A 16,372-nucleotide genomic window follows, 5' to 3' on the forward strand; every position below is an offset into this window, starting at 1 on the left:
TCTTGCTATTATCACCGCAATCAATTCTGTAACAGTACTTTCAGAAACCACGAGTCCAACACACAATATTTTTTTTTCTTCCTTCCTTCTTCTACTATCGTTGATTTATTTATTATTTTTTTTTTTTCGAAGTTATTTCTACTATTCATATTTTATTACCTCCTAATCGATATCGCTCATTTTATCAACCATCTCCTAGTGTCAATTGATTCTGAGTCCAATTTTGCTCCAGTCTCGCCCCCTCCTTTCGACATTACAAAACATACAGAAATATCTGAATCAAATTAGTAACAGTTTTACCCCTCATTATGAAAGTTTCCCTATTTATCAATTTCATTATTCTTTCATTTCTATCTAGATTAACAAGTTCAATTAAAATTGAAAATGAACAAGATCTTGAAGCCTCATTCAACAGAATAAAAAAGTCACTTGCCATTCATGACATCTTTGAAGTTAAGCCAGAAATTGCTCGCCGTGCGAAGCCAGGCAAAGGTGGCAATGGCGATGAGGATGGAGATAAAGATTGTCCTCCATGTTTCAACTGTAATCTTCCAAATTTTGAATGTACTCAATTTTCCCAGTGTAACACATTCACAGGACATTGTGAATGTCAAGATGGATTTGGTGGCACTGATTGTTCGGAACCATTATGTGGTTCCTTAGGTGATGGCAACTCCAAAAGACCAATAAGAAAGAAGAAAGAGTGTGTTTGTAAACCTGGTTGGACAGGTATAAACTGTAATTTGTGTGAAGCTGACCATGTTTGTGACCAATTCATGCCCGAAGGGTTAAAGGGGACTTGTTATAAGGATGGTATTATAGTTAAAAAGTTGCACCAAATGTGTGATGTCACGAATCCAAAGATTCTTTCAATTTTGAAAGGTCAGATCCCTCAAGCTACCTTTTCGTGTAATTCAACATCTGGTAATTGTAATTTCCAATTTTGGATCGATCAAATTGAATCATTCTATTGTGACTTGAATAAGTGTAAATTGGATTATGATTTAGCCGGTAATACAACTCACTATAATTGTGAAGAAGTTTCATGTAAATGTTTGCCCGATAGAATGCTTTGTGGTCAAGAAGGGTCCATTGATATCTCGGAATTTTTGACCGAAACTATACGGGGTCCAGGTGACTTTGCATGTGATATTGCTTCCAAGAAATGTCGTTTTTCAGAACCAAGTATGAATGATTTGATTCAAAGTGTATTTGGGGATCCATATATTACTTTGCAATGTAAAGCAGGTGAATGTGTACACAAGAGTGAAATTCCAGGATACACTTTACCAGATAGCCCAAAATTAACCCTTGGAAATATATTCGTTATTATTGGAGTTTTATTGGTTTGTATTTTGGTGGTTGTTACACTTTTACGTAACATCAGTGAATCTGCCTTATTCAAAAAACCAGGTTATGAACCATTAGAATCGGATCCTAGCGTAATGAACCAAAATTTTGAACCAACTACCTTGTCGTTTGAAAATATCAGTTATGAAGTTGCTGAAGGACGTCAAGTTTTGAATAATGTTTTTGGATTGGTGAAACCCAGAGAATGTTTGGCTATCATGGGTGGCTCGGGTGCTGGTAAGACAACTCTTTTGGATATATTAGCCGGTAAGAATAAAGGTGGCAAAGTTGGTGGTTCTATTTACGTTAATGGCAATGCTATTGATTCAGAATACTATAAATCTATTGTTGGTTTCGTTGACCAAGAAGATTATTTGATTCCAACTTTGACGGTTTACGAAACGGTTTTAAATAGTGCATTGTTAAGACTTCCAAGAGAAATGAGCTTAGCACAAAAACAAGCTAGAGTTATTGAAGTTCTTAATGAATTGAGAATATTGAATATCAAAGATAGAGTTGTTGGGTCGAATTTCAAGAGAGGTATTTCTGGTGGTGAAAAGAGAAGAGTTTCTATTGCTTGTGAATTGGTTACTTCTCCTTCTATTTTGTTCTTGGATGAACCAACTTCCGGTTTGGATTCATATAATGCTAGAAACGTGATTGAATGTTTAGTTAAGTTATCTCGTGATTATGACAGAACAGTTATTTTCACTATCCACCAACCAAGAAGTAACATTGTTTCATTGTTTGATAAATTGATTTTGCTTAGTGAAGGTGATTTGATTTATTCCGGAGATATGATCAAATGTAATGATTTCTTTACGAAGAATGGTTATAAATGTCCACTTGGTTATAATATTGCTGACTACTTGATTGATATCACTGTTGATCACAACAAAATTGTCAAAGTGACCAATGCCGATTCGGAAGTTGTTGCGGCTTCGTCTACTGACTTGCACGATGCTGATATTCATGCGGCCTTCTTATCCAACAGAACAGCAAGCCAGGAAGACACCACTAGAGAATGGGAGCATCTTGCTGTTCATCGTGATGAATACAACACTGATATTATTGGACATCGTACCTCCAAGGCAGGAGAAGAAGAGACCATAATCCGCTTACGTAACAAGCTACCAACATTATTTGTGGAATCTCCTTTAGCTATTGATATCAAGCAAGAAATAACATGTGGTAAAGAAAATCCAGTACCAGTGGAACGTAATAGTCACGATATCAAAAAGGCTACATTCTTTACTCAGATTGTCATTCTTTCATCCAGAACATTTAAAAACTTGTATAGAAATCCAAGACTTTTATTGGCACACTACGTGTTGTCGTTGGTTGTTGGTTTGTTCTGTGGTTACTTATACTACGATGTTACAAACGATATCAGTGGGTTCCAAAACAGATTAGGGTTGTTTTTCTTCTTGTTGGCATTCTTTGGATTTTCGGCATTGACTGGGTTACACTCATTTGCGAGTGAACGAATTATATTCATAAGAGAAAGAGCCAATAATTATTACAATCCATTGAGTTACTACGTGAGTAAAGTTTTCTGTGATATTGTTCCATTGAGAGTGTTGCCACCAGTTATCTTGATCAGTATTGCATATCCGTTGGTTGGATTAACTATGGAACATAATGCATTTGTCAAAACTATACTTGTATTGGTGTTGTTTAACGTTGCTGTTTCACTTGAAATGTTGATTGTTGGAATATTAATTAAAGAACCTGGTACATCTACCATGATTGGTGTGTTATTATTGTTGATGTCGTTGTTATTTGCTGGATTGTTTATCAATAGTGAAGATTTAAATGCTGAAATCAAATGGTTAGAATGGATTTCAGTTTTCCATTACGCCTATGAATCGTTATCTATCAATGAAGTCAAGGACTTGATTTTAAGAGAGAAGAAATACGGTTTATCCATTGAAGTACCAGGTGCAGTTATTTTAAGTACTTTTGGGTTTGATGTTGGTGCATTCTGGAAAGATATCTCATTCTTGGGTGGTTTATCAGTTGCGTTTTTATTCTTGGGATATATTTTCTTATTTTATTTTACAATTGAAAGAAGATAAAGGACGAAAACATCAAAAGATATATTAAACCGAACGAAGTAGAGAGAGAGAAAGAAGATGTATGTAAAATCTATACGTAATTAATAATTAAAAGCATCAAATAAACAATTACTATTTTATTCTTTTTGCTCATTTCTTTTCTTTATCAAATTTGATTAGTTGCCATGATTTGCTTATAGATTTGCTGTTTCAAATCTTCAACATCCAACTGTTTTTTGTCCATGTCAAACTCAAATTCTTCCACTGGTATTGGCAGGGTGATTGGTTCATGAGATGGATCATGATAAGCCTCTAAATATGGATGTTCTAATGCTTCTTGGACTGTTATTCTTTTTGAAGGGTCAAATACTAACAATTTTTCCAACAAATCAATTGCCAATGGATTTACAGTTTCTCTTGCACGAACTTTGATTCGTCTATAGGGATGATTATTAACAAAATCAGTAAGATCAATCTTAACTCTATATGGTAATGATTTAACAAATTTTTGTGCTCTTTCTGATTTTATAATCTTTAAATCTTCGTCACTTGGACTACCCAAAACTTCAAAAATTAAACGTAATTGATTTATATAATCAGTTCCTGGAAATAAAGCTTTATAGGTTAATAATTCTGCTAAAATACAACCAACTGACCAAAGATCAATCGCGGTAGAATAATTAGATGCACTCAACATGATTTCTGGAGCTCTATACCATCTAGTGGCAACATACTCAGTCAACATGGAGATTTTGGGGTTTGTTTCTAAATTATAATGTTTAGCATCTAATCTAGCTAATCCAAAATCGCAAATTTTCAAATCACATTGTTCATTGACAAGGATATTTGATGGCTTTAAATCACGATGAATGACTTTGGCGCTATGCATCAATTTTAAACCTTTTAAGATTTGATAAATGAAATATTGGACATGTTGATCACTTAAAACATGAGTGTAAATTATATTGTGTAAATCCAGTGGCATGTATTCTTGGATAAGATAAACTTCATTAAAATGAGCGTAATCTAATGGTTTTTGAACATCATACAATCTAATTATATTTTCATGACATTTGAATTTGTTTAATAGTTTTATCTCTCTTAAAGTACGAAGACAGAACAATGGTCTTTCAAAGGGTTCGATTTTCTTGATGGCAACTTTTGTTCCTGTAGGAATATGAACTGCCAATGCAACAATTCCATATGCACCTTCACCAAGTATCTTTATAACCTTGAAGTTTTGGGAAATATTGAATACCACCTGACGACTTTCTTTTACATCTGGAAGTCTAGCCATTTTGTTGTAGTTAGAATGATAGATAGAGATATGAACAAAAATTTCTATAAAATATATTTATATATATATATATCATGATGTAGAAAAGTCCTTATATATATATAAATCATGGTTATCTCTCTAATTTAGTAAAAATGGTTACTATTATTAATATTAGTATTATTATTTTCTTTTTTATTTTTCTTAAATTGAGTTAATTTTTAACTTGGAAATACCTTGAGCCTTTTTTTGACTTTTGGCGTGTTGCAAAATGAGACATCATTAAAATTAACGAGAAATTGAGTTTTTATTTACTAAGGGAGAGAATTAATTATTACTTGTTTCATCTTTTAAACTTTGAAACACGCTATTAGTATCACTGAAACATACAAAACAAAAAATTATCACCATTTATAAATCTAAAAATTCATTGATATATATAACAAAACAAATAAAAAAAAAATAAAAAGTCTAATTCTGTGAGCTTCTCTCAACCAAATCTATAATCTGTTGTTTATTAGGCCAGAACCCCCAACCTAATTGCAAAGCTTGATGTAGTCTCACATTTAATTTATCGGCAAAACTCCAAACCAAACCTGGATCTCTTAAAAATCCTCTGCCAATCAAAACCAAATCAAAAACACCTTCTTCCAAGTATCGGTTATCTTCTTCCGCATCATGATCATACCCACCAACGGAACTAACCAACAATTTATCACCAACGTGTTCTTTGATAGCACGTGACAATGGAAGGTGAATTGGTTCTGTTTTCTCTTTAGCAATACCAGATCTTGCTGCTTGTCTATAATCATTACCGCCAGATGAAACGTCTAATAAATCAATTCCCTTTTCAATTAAGATATCAGCTAATTTTTTGGAATCTTCAATGGTCCAAGCTTCTGGATCAGGACTGTTTTCTGCAGCTGAGATTCTAAGAAAAACTGGGGTATCCTTTGGGATCTTGGATTTGACACTATCAATGACTTCTTTTAAGAATCTGGTTCTGTTTTCAAAACTACCACCATATTCATCGTCTCTCTTGTTAGAAATTGGACTATAGAACTCATTGATAAGATAACCATGGGCACCATGAATTTCAATAACATCGAATCCACTAATTTCAACTGCTCTTCTAGCAGCTTCACCAAAGTCATTAACAATACGCTTGATTTCTTCTTTGGTCAATTCATTTGGAGCTGGGAAATTCCCGTTTGGTCTAAATGGGATTGGTGATGGACCAACGAGTTTATCTGGGAATCCACCAACTGATTCATCAGCAATTTGTTCCAAATGTAAGAATGGTGGTTGACCAGATGCTTTTCTACCACCATGATTGATTTGAATAGCAATTAATTGTTTTTGAGAATGAGCATAATCAACAATTGGTTTCAATTTTCTTGCTTGTTCATCTGTCCAAATACCTAAATCATGTGGTGATAATGGACCTTCAGGAGAAACAGCTGTACTTTCCACAATAGTAATACCAGGACCACGTGTAACCATTGCACCGTAATGAATCAAATGGTAAGGGGTAGCCTCAAGGTTTTCATCTGCAGAATATTGACACATTGGACTAACCCCGATTCTGTTTTGTAAAGTAAGTTTACCAATTTTCAAAGGTTGGAAAATCTTTGGGATAACTTGATCTGGGGTTTCTCTATAGAAAGTACCTGCACGAACTGGTTGTTCTGGGGTATAGTAGTCTACTTCTGGTGCCCCAGTAATTTCATCAGATGGTTTAACTTCGTATGATACAGTCATAGTTTTGTGTGATTGATAGTGAGGAGGATAAATATTGAAAAAAAAAAAAATAAAAAAAGTTGGACGGATAGTACCAGGGATATGCAACTCTTTAAATATACATCAATGCTTATTAATAAATCATACGACATACATATTTCCAATTATTCAATGCACTTGAAAGAAACAACTACGGATCGCGCAAAGATAGATCCGGGTTTAGTATTGCTTTTTTTTATAAAAAAATTTTATCTTCTTTTTCCTTCTATTGTTAATACGTTTCCGCAACCTTCCCCCGAAATATAATTTTAATTTCTTTTCGGTATTGGTTAAAAGGTATTTCCGATCAGTGGCTTATTACTCACTCTCTATACACCTTGTTCCTTGATAAATGTAGGCTCTATGCTAAATAGTAACACGATCCGATATTAAGTAATTGATTATTTCTATCCCCACCATTGGTATGGAGTTTGAGTTTACGAGATTGCAGCGGTTAATCCCCCCCCCCCAAAAAAAAAAGTGCTTACTAATTCTTCTTTCGGAAATGCTTACGGCAAATTTCTATTTTAAGTATAAAAGCGAACTCACCACGGAAGTATACCCGTGCAATATTATAGTTCAGATAGATACACAGTCGTTGACGTTATAATTAATAACAAGTGAAAACTATGATGTAGTTTTTTTTCATGTTAATTTGTTACAAACTTTAGCTAAAAAAAGTAGAGCATAATTATAATGATGATTTGACTCAAATATAAGCAAGAATCAATACCATTTATTCTTGATAGATCCACATAGGTACTATGATATATTTCCACAACATTTGGAGCATCGACGAACATCTTTGGTTTGAAAGAAGAAAGTTTATGTATTTGTTCTTGTCATTTGTCATATTTGCATTTTCCTGGGGTCTTCCCCCTTCAACGAGTTGCTTTGTTTGTCCGAGTTGAATTTACCAACTGGATTTACTGGCGGCATGACCGAGTGGTTAAGGTGAAAGATTAGAAATCTTTTGGGCTATGCCCGCGCAGGTTCGAGTCCTGCTGCCGTCGTTATTTTTTCTGCCTCTTACAGATAATTTATTTTTTTTTTAAACAGAAGATTGGCGTTTTTATCACTAATACAAATTACCCAATAGGTACATTTTTCATTCTTTATTATATTTGACACCTATATCCGCACTGGTTGCGAAAGGATAGAGTTTCAGCATCCCCTCCTTAATAGCCTTCATTCAAAATCAATTTTGTCGGGTGAAATGGAACCGGATCAACAAAAATCATGTATCAGCCAAGGGTTATTCTATACATATTCTTAAAAAGCTATTGCCTAGCATTCCTTTTGTTTGTCAAAAGTTCTCCACATTAGTTGTATCAGATGTAAACATAACAATATGAAAGAAACGAAATCTTCATCGCCAAGAAAGAAATCCTATTTATACATAAATTGAATCAAAGAAGAGATGTAATCAGAATCGGAATCTGCAAAAAGCATGGAAGGGTTTAGGAAATCGTTCTATTCAACATTACGTAGTAGATGAGGTTTGTTTTGATTAATAGCACGGAGAAATCGCGTTTCTTGGTCAAAGAGGAAGTATTGCTGCAAATCAAAAATGATTAAGCTTCAGAACAATATTGGCAAAAGTCGTACTATATTTGTGCAATTACATAGCTGTTGCCAAGAGGAATTGCAAATAGCATCTATGTACACAAAATGTGGCTCATCATTACAATTTGCATTAGATTCGACACGCTCAGATAGTTAGTATGAAAACTGTGTCATCCTGTAGATATTGAAATTAGTTTCCTTACTCACATTATTTATAGAATTCAATTAATATCAATAAATTTAGTTATTGTTCTTCCGTGTTATCTTTATTAAAACTGGTTATTTCCACTTTCTTTATAGTAAGGAATGTTTGAGTACTATCTTGAAACACAGCATATCTCAGTGTGGATCATCAAAACATTATTTGTCGCAGATCTTTCCGTTCTAGTGTTTTTTTTATTTTATATTATTTTTTCCTTTCCATCTGACATCCCTTCTTTTTCTTTTACTACCAGAGAGACTAATGCTTATTTCCATCGGTATATCCATCAATCCATTTGGGCTTGCTACGACCTTTGCCAAGAGACTCCAATATTATTCCCTGAAAATCATGAGACATACCAGTTGTATTCTCAAGAAGTGATAAGAAGTTCCAGATTGCCTCATTTTTTGAACTGAGAAGCAATTACAATAATCAAAAGGGTCAATTTTAAACCATGATAACTGCAGAAATTGGCCCATTTTTTTTTGTAAAGAGATTGCTATATCTCATACCCAGTTCCGTTTAGTCATCATCACATTGATGATAATCCCATCACAGTGATAAACCATTTAGCGTGTTGCCATTGTCACCTTTGTTTTAGAGGAAGATCTGTTCCCAAATAATCAACAGAAAAATAAAGAACATTGAAAAATTCTCATTCTTGACACATTAGATAATTCACGAAAGGAAAATGCGAAAATTTCTAGTTGTTGCAAATTACACTTGCATTGCTTACGTATTCTATCCGCTATCAACAGCATAGAGCCAAAAAAGAAATCCAAGATTTAACCGTTAATCATTGGTTTTGAAAGATCGATTTACATAGGAAATATTACAATTCAGTATAACAAAAGGATTATGAAATTACATTACTATAATTTATCGATAGGCAATTCTGTTTTGTTGTACATCTTCCTTTGTTTTCCCAAATTCATCATTTCTTACTTATCCAAATTTCGTAATTGGCCAAATCCTTACGTTTTCCGCCTAAGATTGTCTATATAATACATAGAATCTCCACTTTGATAATTTTTGTTTTAGATAGACCATAATCACCAACTTCAATCAATTATGAAACTAATATTTTATTCATTCTTGCTTTTCATAAGTTCTACATTTGCATTACAGACACTTCCAGATTTCATTGGAAAGACATATCAAAGTTACGGTCATTCTCGAAGTGTTTATGCATGTAGAATGCATATTCATAAAACCGTTAAGGCTTGTTCGGTTGTTGATATACAAGATTATGGATGCATGTGTACAAACAAGGATGCCATCAACACATTTATTCAGTGCTATGCCTACTTCCAACAAAATTCAACAGACGCAATTAATTTCTTTGTCAACTATTGTGAAGCTTTTGGTAATACCACGAGTGATATTGATCAAATAACTGATGCGTATGAGAATTACATCAACACTGGTTCATACTCTGTCATCCCTCCTATAGTCGGAACCAACAATACTTATGCTAGTTTAACAGGTACCCCTAGAAATCAAACAGAATATTCACAATATGCATATGGATTGGAAGCTTCCATAGACCAATTCTTGACCAACTGGCAAAATTCATTATATTATGGTATGGCAATGAGTTCTTACTGGGGGTTTGTCTTACTAATTGGTGCTGTTTCTAACTGGTGCCAGTATTTACTTCCTGGTTTGATGACTGATTTGACTGGTCCAATTTCCAACTGGTGGAGAAAACACATTACATTACCAGCTACTTTTGGTACTAAAAAAGCACAAGAATACACCTTTTTATTTAAATTCTTAAAGGGTTACATGCCGACAAGAATGGAGTCTATATTTACCAGTGGGTTTTGTTTAGTTGTTATCATTGTTTTATCGATCAACACCTATTATTCAGTTGGTAATGAAGTTATATTTACTAATTATGTTGCCCAATTGAGATATCTCGCAAATAGGACTGGAATCAATTCAACTATTCTAATGCCTTTCCTAGTTTTGTTTGCTGGTAGAAATAATGTCTTGCAATGGATTACTAGATGGAACTATGGTGTTTTTATGATGTTTCATCGTTTCATTGGAAGAATGATTTTCTTGTTTGTTGTTTTGCATGCTGTTACTTTTAGTATTGCTTTAGGGGTTGATTATTACCCACTTATGACTTTACCATTCATGATTTGGGGAACTGTGTCTACAGTTGCTGGAGGTATCATTATGGTACAGGCAACTTTGTACTTGAGAAGAAAATGGTATGAAACTTTCTTGGTTCTTCATATTCTCATGGCTCTTCTTTTCATTATCGGTGGTTGGGTTCATATTAATTATCTTGGTTACCAGTGGTGGGTGTTTGTTTCTATTGCACTTTGGGGAATCGATAGAATTATTAGACTCATTCGTATCTTTAAATTTGGGTTTCCAGAAGCTGACATCACAGTTATGGCTGATGAGACTTTGAAAATAAAGATTCCAAGACCCGATTCTTGGAAGCCTATTCCCGGAGGTCATATTTTCATTCATTTTTTGACACCTGCTTTATTTATCCAAAGTCATCCATTCACTTTTAGTACTTCTGTTGAACAAGAAAACACCATTGTGCTTTACACCAAAGTTAAACAAGGTGTAACTAGACATTTATATAACATGTTTGTTAATCAACCGGGAAGAAACGGGAAAATCAAGGTTGCAGTCGAAGGTCCATATGGTGAATGTTGTGCTGCAGGTAAATCACAAACCGCTGTGTTCATTGCTGGTGGTAATGGTGTTCCAGGTATGTTTGCTGAAATCTATGATTTGGCTAAAAGGTGCACCCCAGATTCAAACAAAATCTTGAAATTCTATTGGACCATTAGGGAATATAGAAGTGTTCATTGGTTATATGAAGAACTCAATGAATTAAGAAGATTCAGTAATGTCGAAATCACAATTTTTGTTACTAAACCAGAATCCAATACATATATTGAAGAGTTGAGAACAAGAATACTCCCTGGAAAATTTCCTAGTGTTGATGATTTTGATGGAGCCACCACAAGCAGTTGCTTTGAAAAATATAACTATGCTGATGATGACAAATCAACCATTAACGTATTATCTACTGAACTTGGTGGAACTAGAATGGATCCTGAAGATATTAAAGATGCCATCAAGGTTCAACTTCCACATGTTTATTTCAGAGAGGGCCGTCCAAAGATCAAAGATATAATAACAGAAGAAATAGAAGATGCTCCAGGTACCATTGCATTTGTAACTTGTGGCCATCCCGCAATGGTTGATGATATTAGAGCAGAAGTTATTAAACATGTTGGTCAACACAGTAATAAGAGAATTGATTTCTACGAACAATTAATAGGCTGGGCTTAGATAAATAGTTTGTTTTTTTTGATCATTAATTTTAATATAGAGATTTTTATTGTACATTTTCTAGTTCGTACAACGATATAAATCCACAATTATATAGTACTAGAGTAACAATAAACTGATTTAAAGTTTAGATAAAGAAATAATCGTTCATCGTATAATTGTTCTCTTGATACCCCCTAAATATCGCTAAGCGATTTTTAAAAGATAGCCGATATGCCACAGTTTGATCAGGTAAATAATTAGAATTATTTTTCATGAGATAAATCTTGGGTGACTCATGAGAGATTTGTCTTAGTTCTACACATTTGCATCGCTTTCAAAAAGAGATGCTATAACTAATACTTAAAAGACTTGCATTACATTAGTAAGGCAGTCAGATTGCGGTACATCAAATAAATGTGTAATTAAATTGGGCTATCTGTAATTGTCGTACGGCAAAACTAACGTCTACATGTAATACATAAAATTCGCAATTATTAAATTCAAATTGCCAAGACCACATTTGAAAATTTGCTAACCAGGAAGGTAATGGTACAATTAGAGGAACGAACGGCATTGAACATGATTACTGGTGTTTGATTCCGAGTTAAAAATTTGAGCCACAATTTAAACAATTTGATTTTTGGTTTTGTGTATCGCGATACATAATTATTTGCAATATTGTTAATAAGAAATTGAGTGAAATAACAGGGACATCCTCTGTCTTTTTAGTTTTGCAAGCAAGTAGACTCGTAGTTTTAAAAAGGACTACAAATAGGAAATGATTTCCTCCAAGGTTCCAATATTTTCGATGTTTACAATGAGTCAATAAACTTAAAATGTCGTTTTTAAGAGAGCCACTTAGCAGATTGAAATGGGGGATTTTCCCAACCAGAAGAATAGTGGATGAAGATGAACATGGAAACTTTATCAATGATGATCCAACAGATGTTGATGCTGATGTTAATGATGGTGTTGATGTTCCAAGTGACACTAAACTTGAAAGTGATTCTGATGTAACTGATAGCAACCCGTCTATTTTGGAATACCGTGATGAAAAAGATCGTCCATGGTGGAAATTCTTTGATGAATACGAATATAGAATCACCACAGAAACCAAAACTAAACGAAAATTCTTTGACTGGTTTCATCCTGATGATACCCCTGAAGAAAAAAGGGTTATTTTAAAAATAGATTTATTATTAACTTTTTACTCGGTGTTAGCTTATTGGGTCAAATATTTGGACCAGACTAATTTGACAAATGCGTATGTTGGTGGTATGAAAGAAGGACTTGACATGAAAGGAAATGATTTTGTGAATACTGGGGTCATGTTCTCGATTGGTAATATTGTTTTCCAAATTCCATTTATGTATATTATTTATGCATTACCTTTGAATTATGTTTTACCATCCTTAGATCTTGCATGGTCCATATTGACAGTTTGTTTGTACAAATCTGGTAATGTTGCTGGTTTGAAGGCAATCCGATTTTTTATCGGGGCATTTGAAGCTCCATCATATCTTGCCTACCATGCTTTATTTGCTTCATGGTACAAGTCAAGTACTGGGGAAGTGACCAGAAGAGCAGCCGCTTATTACACGGGACAATATATCGGTGTATTAACCAGTGGTCTTTTATCTGGTTCCATAGAAAGACACTTAGGTGGTGCAGGTGGTCATGAAGCGTGGCAATGGATTTTTATAATGGATGGTATTATCTCCGTTGTTGTTGGTCTAATTGGTTATTATATGATTCCAGGTACTCCAGAAGATTGTTACAGTATTTTCTTGAGCGACGAAGATATAAGAATTGCCAGAAGAAGAATGAGACAAGATCAGAAAGACTCTAAACCAAGAGAAAACGCTGTCAAGTATTTCTTTAATGTTGAAATCTGGAAGAAGATTTTCACATCTTGGCATTTTTATGTGCTTTCATTATGGAATATTTTTTGCTGGAATAATTCAAATGGTAGTTCTGGTGCTTATGCTTTGTGGTTAAAGTCCTTAAAAAACGAAGATGGTACTCCAAGGTTTGGTGCAGGAGAATTACAGGACTACACAGCTTTGACTCCAGGATTGGGGTTGATTTGGTTGGCAATAACGAGTCTTATTGCCGATCTTTTGAAATGTCGTTGGGGTGCAATTTTGTTTTCTCAAGTGTTCAACATGACGGGTAATATCTTATTGGCGGCGTGGCATATTGCTGACGTGCCAATGATTGGCTGAGCTTGCAATATTTAGCTGGCTATGGCTCCGGTTTTGTATTCATGGCAAGGGGATATTTGTCGAAAAGATATTAGAGAACGACAAGTGGTTTTAGTTGCCATGAATATTCTTGCTCAGCAATCAACTGCATGGATATCTGTTCTTGTTTGGAAAACTGTTGAAGCTCCAAGGTTCTTGAAAGGTTACACTTTCACAGCTTGTAGTGCTGCTGCGTTATCCATTTGGACTATAGTTGTGTTGTGGTTCTACAAGAGAGAAGAACGTGCAAACGCCAGAGAAAATGGCATCGTTCTTTATGATTCGTCCAAACAGGATATAGAGGAAATACAGGTTCAATTAGAAGGAGAAAAATCTTTATAAACCTGACGTATTGTTATCTTATTTTTCTTTAGATTTCGTTCTTAACTTTAATATATATTTGATAATTTATTGTTACACACTCTCTATTCATTCATTGGGGTATCATCTAATGTCATGTCATCCAATTCATCCAATAATTCATCAATAGCGATTTCTGGTGCATCTTCATCATCTTCATCATCCATTTCATCGACTTCTTTACGTGGAGCTTCTTCACCAGCTTTATACAAGTTAATAGTTTGTCTCAATTCTTCATCTTCTTCTAATTCTTGCAAGAACAATTCGTAATCTCTTTCGGCCTTTTCTTGTTCTTGTCTTGCTTGTCTGCTATCGTCATTGGCAACAATATCGTTGTGCTCTCTTGCCATTCTCTTCAATTTCCATTTTCTATTCTTGGATTTCTTAGATTTTCTTGCGTAGTGCTTCTTCACTATCACAACATCAGGAGTGTTGTCTGTATCTAATGTGTCCCATAAATCTGAGTTTAAATTTGTATTACTCAAGTAGTATCCCAAACAAGAATCACCAGGATGCAAAATACCACCCAAATGGGTACGAACGTAGAAACTTTGATCGTTGGAACCCATATCACTAGCACGACAGACTTCAATATCGGCCAATACGTATTTGCCTCTGATATCACCAGTTGGCTCAACATCTAAAACAACAAATTCGACTAATTGGGTAGCATCCAATAATGATGGGAATGGACTTCTGAAATAGACAGGAGCAGATAAGTCAGCAATTTGTAAGGTATTTGAGTCGATAAACTGAATAGAATTAGTAACTTTGTTACACAATACCAAACGGGAGATATTACCCATTGAATGAGCCAATTTCTTTGGCAATACTACCAAATCATCACGACAAATTGGAGCGATCTCAACGGAGTAAGAAAATTTATAACTAGAAGAACCAGAATGTATATCCATACTGACCAATTCTTCAGATTTTTTAACCTTAATTGGGGCAACAGCTTGTAAGAAATCGACCATTTTAGCAGCATGGTTCTTTTGAGCATAAAAGAAATCCAAACCGTCTCTTGATTCTTGAATGGAAACAGTGTCAACATGAGCATTGTGCTTCAAAATCAATTGTTCCAAGTATAAGAAGGTTCTTTTATGTGGGACTTTTTGTCTGATTTGAACAGTGGCTCTCCAAGTGTTGGTAGTATAGGACTTGGCACAATCTGGACATTGCATAGCGATAACGACGTATTCGACCTCAAATGTTTGTTGAACAATAGTGTTAGCCATGGCTTCACCTTGAACCGTCAATTTGACCCTGATTCTTCTAGAATGGGGTTCAGTCCAGATGAAACTTGCATCAACCAATCTGACCTTATTTAAACCTTTCAATCTTCTAAGACATAATGCTAGCAACTCACGAGATTCTAATTGGGCTTTGATCCACTGACCTGGTGGTTGTAAAAATCTTTCACAGTTTCTACAGAAAGAAACGTTTGCTTCTCTTGGGATACCCTCTGTAATATCGACATTTAATTTGATACAATCGTAACACATTACTAATCCCTGAGATCCGTCCATAGGAACACCACAATTACAACATAAAACAGTGGCCATTTGTGCCCCGCCATCTTGATTGGCAGGTGTCATTTGAGTATAGTTAGACATGTTTTCTTGTACTTTTAAGTGACAATCAATAGCTTCTATAATGAAAAAGATGGCAAGCTAGTGTGAAAGAATTTTTTTTTAGGCAAACAAAATCATATTCTTAATTTCAATTATTTTTTTCTTTCTCTAGCAAAAAAAAAAAAAGTCATCTCTCCAATCACGTGCCTGGATGTGTACATCCATTTATTTTATTTTTTTTTTTTTTTTTTTTTTTTCATTTTGTTGATTCACACACAACTTCAAAAACAACAAATCGGTCAATTGTTTTTAGCTACATTTTAATCCCAACCCCACACAAAACAGCAACACAATCAATTAAATTAGTTTACTATGGTTGATAGAAAAAGAAGTTTATCTGTTAAATCTGATGATGACGATGAAAATGATGATGTTCCATTACATAAGAAGTTCAAAGTAGATACTAAAGATGAAGACACTGAAGGTGACGGTGAAAACAAAACGGACAATAAAAATTACAACGATGAATCGAATGGAAACCATGCAACTGAGAATGGCAAAAAAGATAATGAAAATAAAACTGAGACTGGAAATGCCCACCTAACAATGGTGATAATGCCATTGAGAATGACAACGAAGAAGAAGACGAAGAG

The 16,372-nt window shown here is 34.4% G+C and overlaps 6 protein-coding genes and 1 non-coding gene across 7 annotated transcripts; 4 read left to right on the forward strand and 3 right to left on the reverse strand. All coding sequences in view use genetic code 12, as the record gives it.

Annotated features, from left to right (window-relative positions):
- Positions 1 to 308: 308 nt before the first annotated feature.
- On the forward strand, positions 309 to 3,428 carry ADP1 (putative ATP-dependent permease; the record flags this gene model as incomplete). The annotated part of the gene is made up of 1 exon (XM_002545831.1): positions 309 to 3,428. One exon carries the CDS (start codon positions 309 to 311, stop codon positions 3,426 to 3,428), a length of 3,120 nt encoding a protein of 1,039 aa, XP_002545877.1.
- A 145-nt stretch (positions 3,429 to 3,573) lies between these two features.
- Positions 3,574 to 4,704, reverse strand: CEK2 (Cek2p; the record flags this gene model as incomplete). Its single annotated transcript, XM_002545832.1, has 1 exon — positions 3,574 to 4,704. One exon carries the CDS (start codon positions 4,702 to 4,704, stop codon positions 3,574 to 3,576), a length of 1,131 nt encoding a protein of 376 aa, XP_002545878.1.
- A 450-nt stretch (positions 4,705 to 5,154) lies between these two features.
- OYE32 (Oye32p) lies at positions 5,155 to 6,444 on the reverse strand (the record flags this gene model as incomplete). Its single annotated transcript, XM_002545833.1, has 1 exon — positions 5,155 to 6,444. One exon carries the CDS (start codon positions 6,442 to 6,444, stop codon positions 5,155 to 5,157), a length of 1,290 nt encoding a protein of 429 aa, XP_002545879.1.
- Positions 6,445 to 7,393: 949 nt separating this feature from the next.
- CTRG_06347 lies at positions 7,394 to 7,475 on the forward strand. Its single transcript has one exon. It is a non-coding gene; the product is annotated as a tRNA-Ser (tRNA).
- A 1,826-nt stretch (positions 7,476 to 9,301) lies between these two features.
- On the forward strand, positions 9,302 to 11,560 carry CTRG_00661 (uncharacterized protein; the record flags this gene model as incomplete). Its single annotated transcript, XM_002545834.1, has 1 exon — positions 9,302 to 11,560. The coding sequence occupies one exon, from the start codon at positions 9,302 to 9,304 to the stop codon at positions 11,558 to 11,560; it is 2,259 nt and encodes a 752-aa protein (XP_002545880.1).
- Positions 11,561 to 12,378: 818 nt separating this feature from the next.
- CTRG_00662 (uncharacterized protein) lies at positions 12,379 to 13,767 on the forward strand (the record flags this gene model as incomplete). Its single annotated transcript, XM_002545835.1, has 1 exon — positions 12,379 to 13,767. The coding sequence occupies one exon, from the start codon at positions 12,379 to 12,381 to the stop codon at positions 13,765 to 13,767; it is 1,389 nt and encodes a 462-aa protein (XP_002545881.1).
- Positions 13,768 to 14,210: 443 nt separating this feature from the next.
- NMD3 (ribosome-binding protein) lies at positions 14,211 to 15,761 on the reverse strand (the record flags this gene model as incomplete). The annotated part of the gene is made up of 1 exon (XM_002545836.1): positions 14,211 to 15,761. One exon carries the CDS (start codon positions 15,759 to 15,761, stop codon positions 14,211 to 14,213), a length of 1,551 nt encoding a protein of 516 aa, XP_002545882.1.
- Positions 15,762 to 16,372: the final 611 nt, after the last annotated feature.

Source organism: Candida tropicalis, assembly GCF_000006335.3.
Source record: "Candida tropicalis MYA-3404 genomic scaffold supercont3.1, whole genome shotgun sequence".
Taxonomy (NCBI): domain Eukaryota; kingdom Fungi; phylum Ascomycota; class Pichiomycetes; order Serinales; family Debaryomycetaceae; genus Candida; species Candida tropicalis.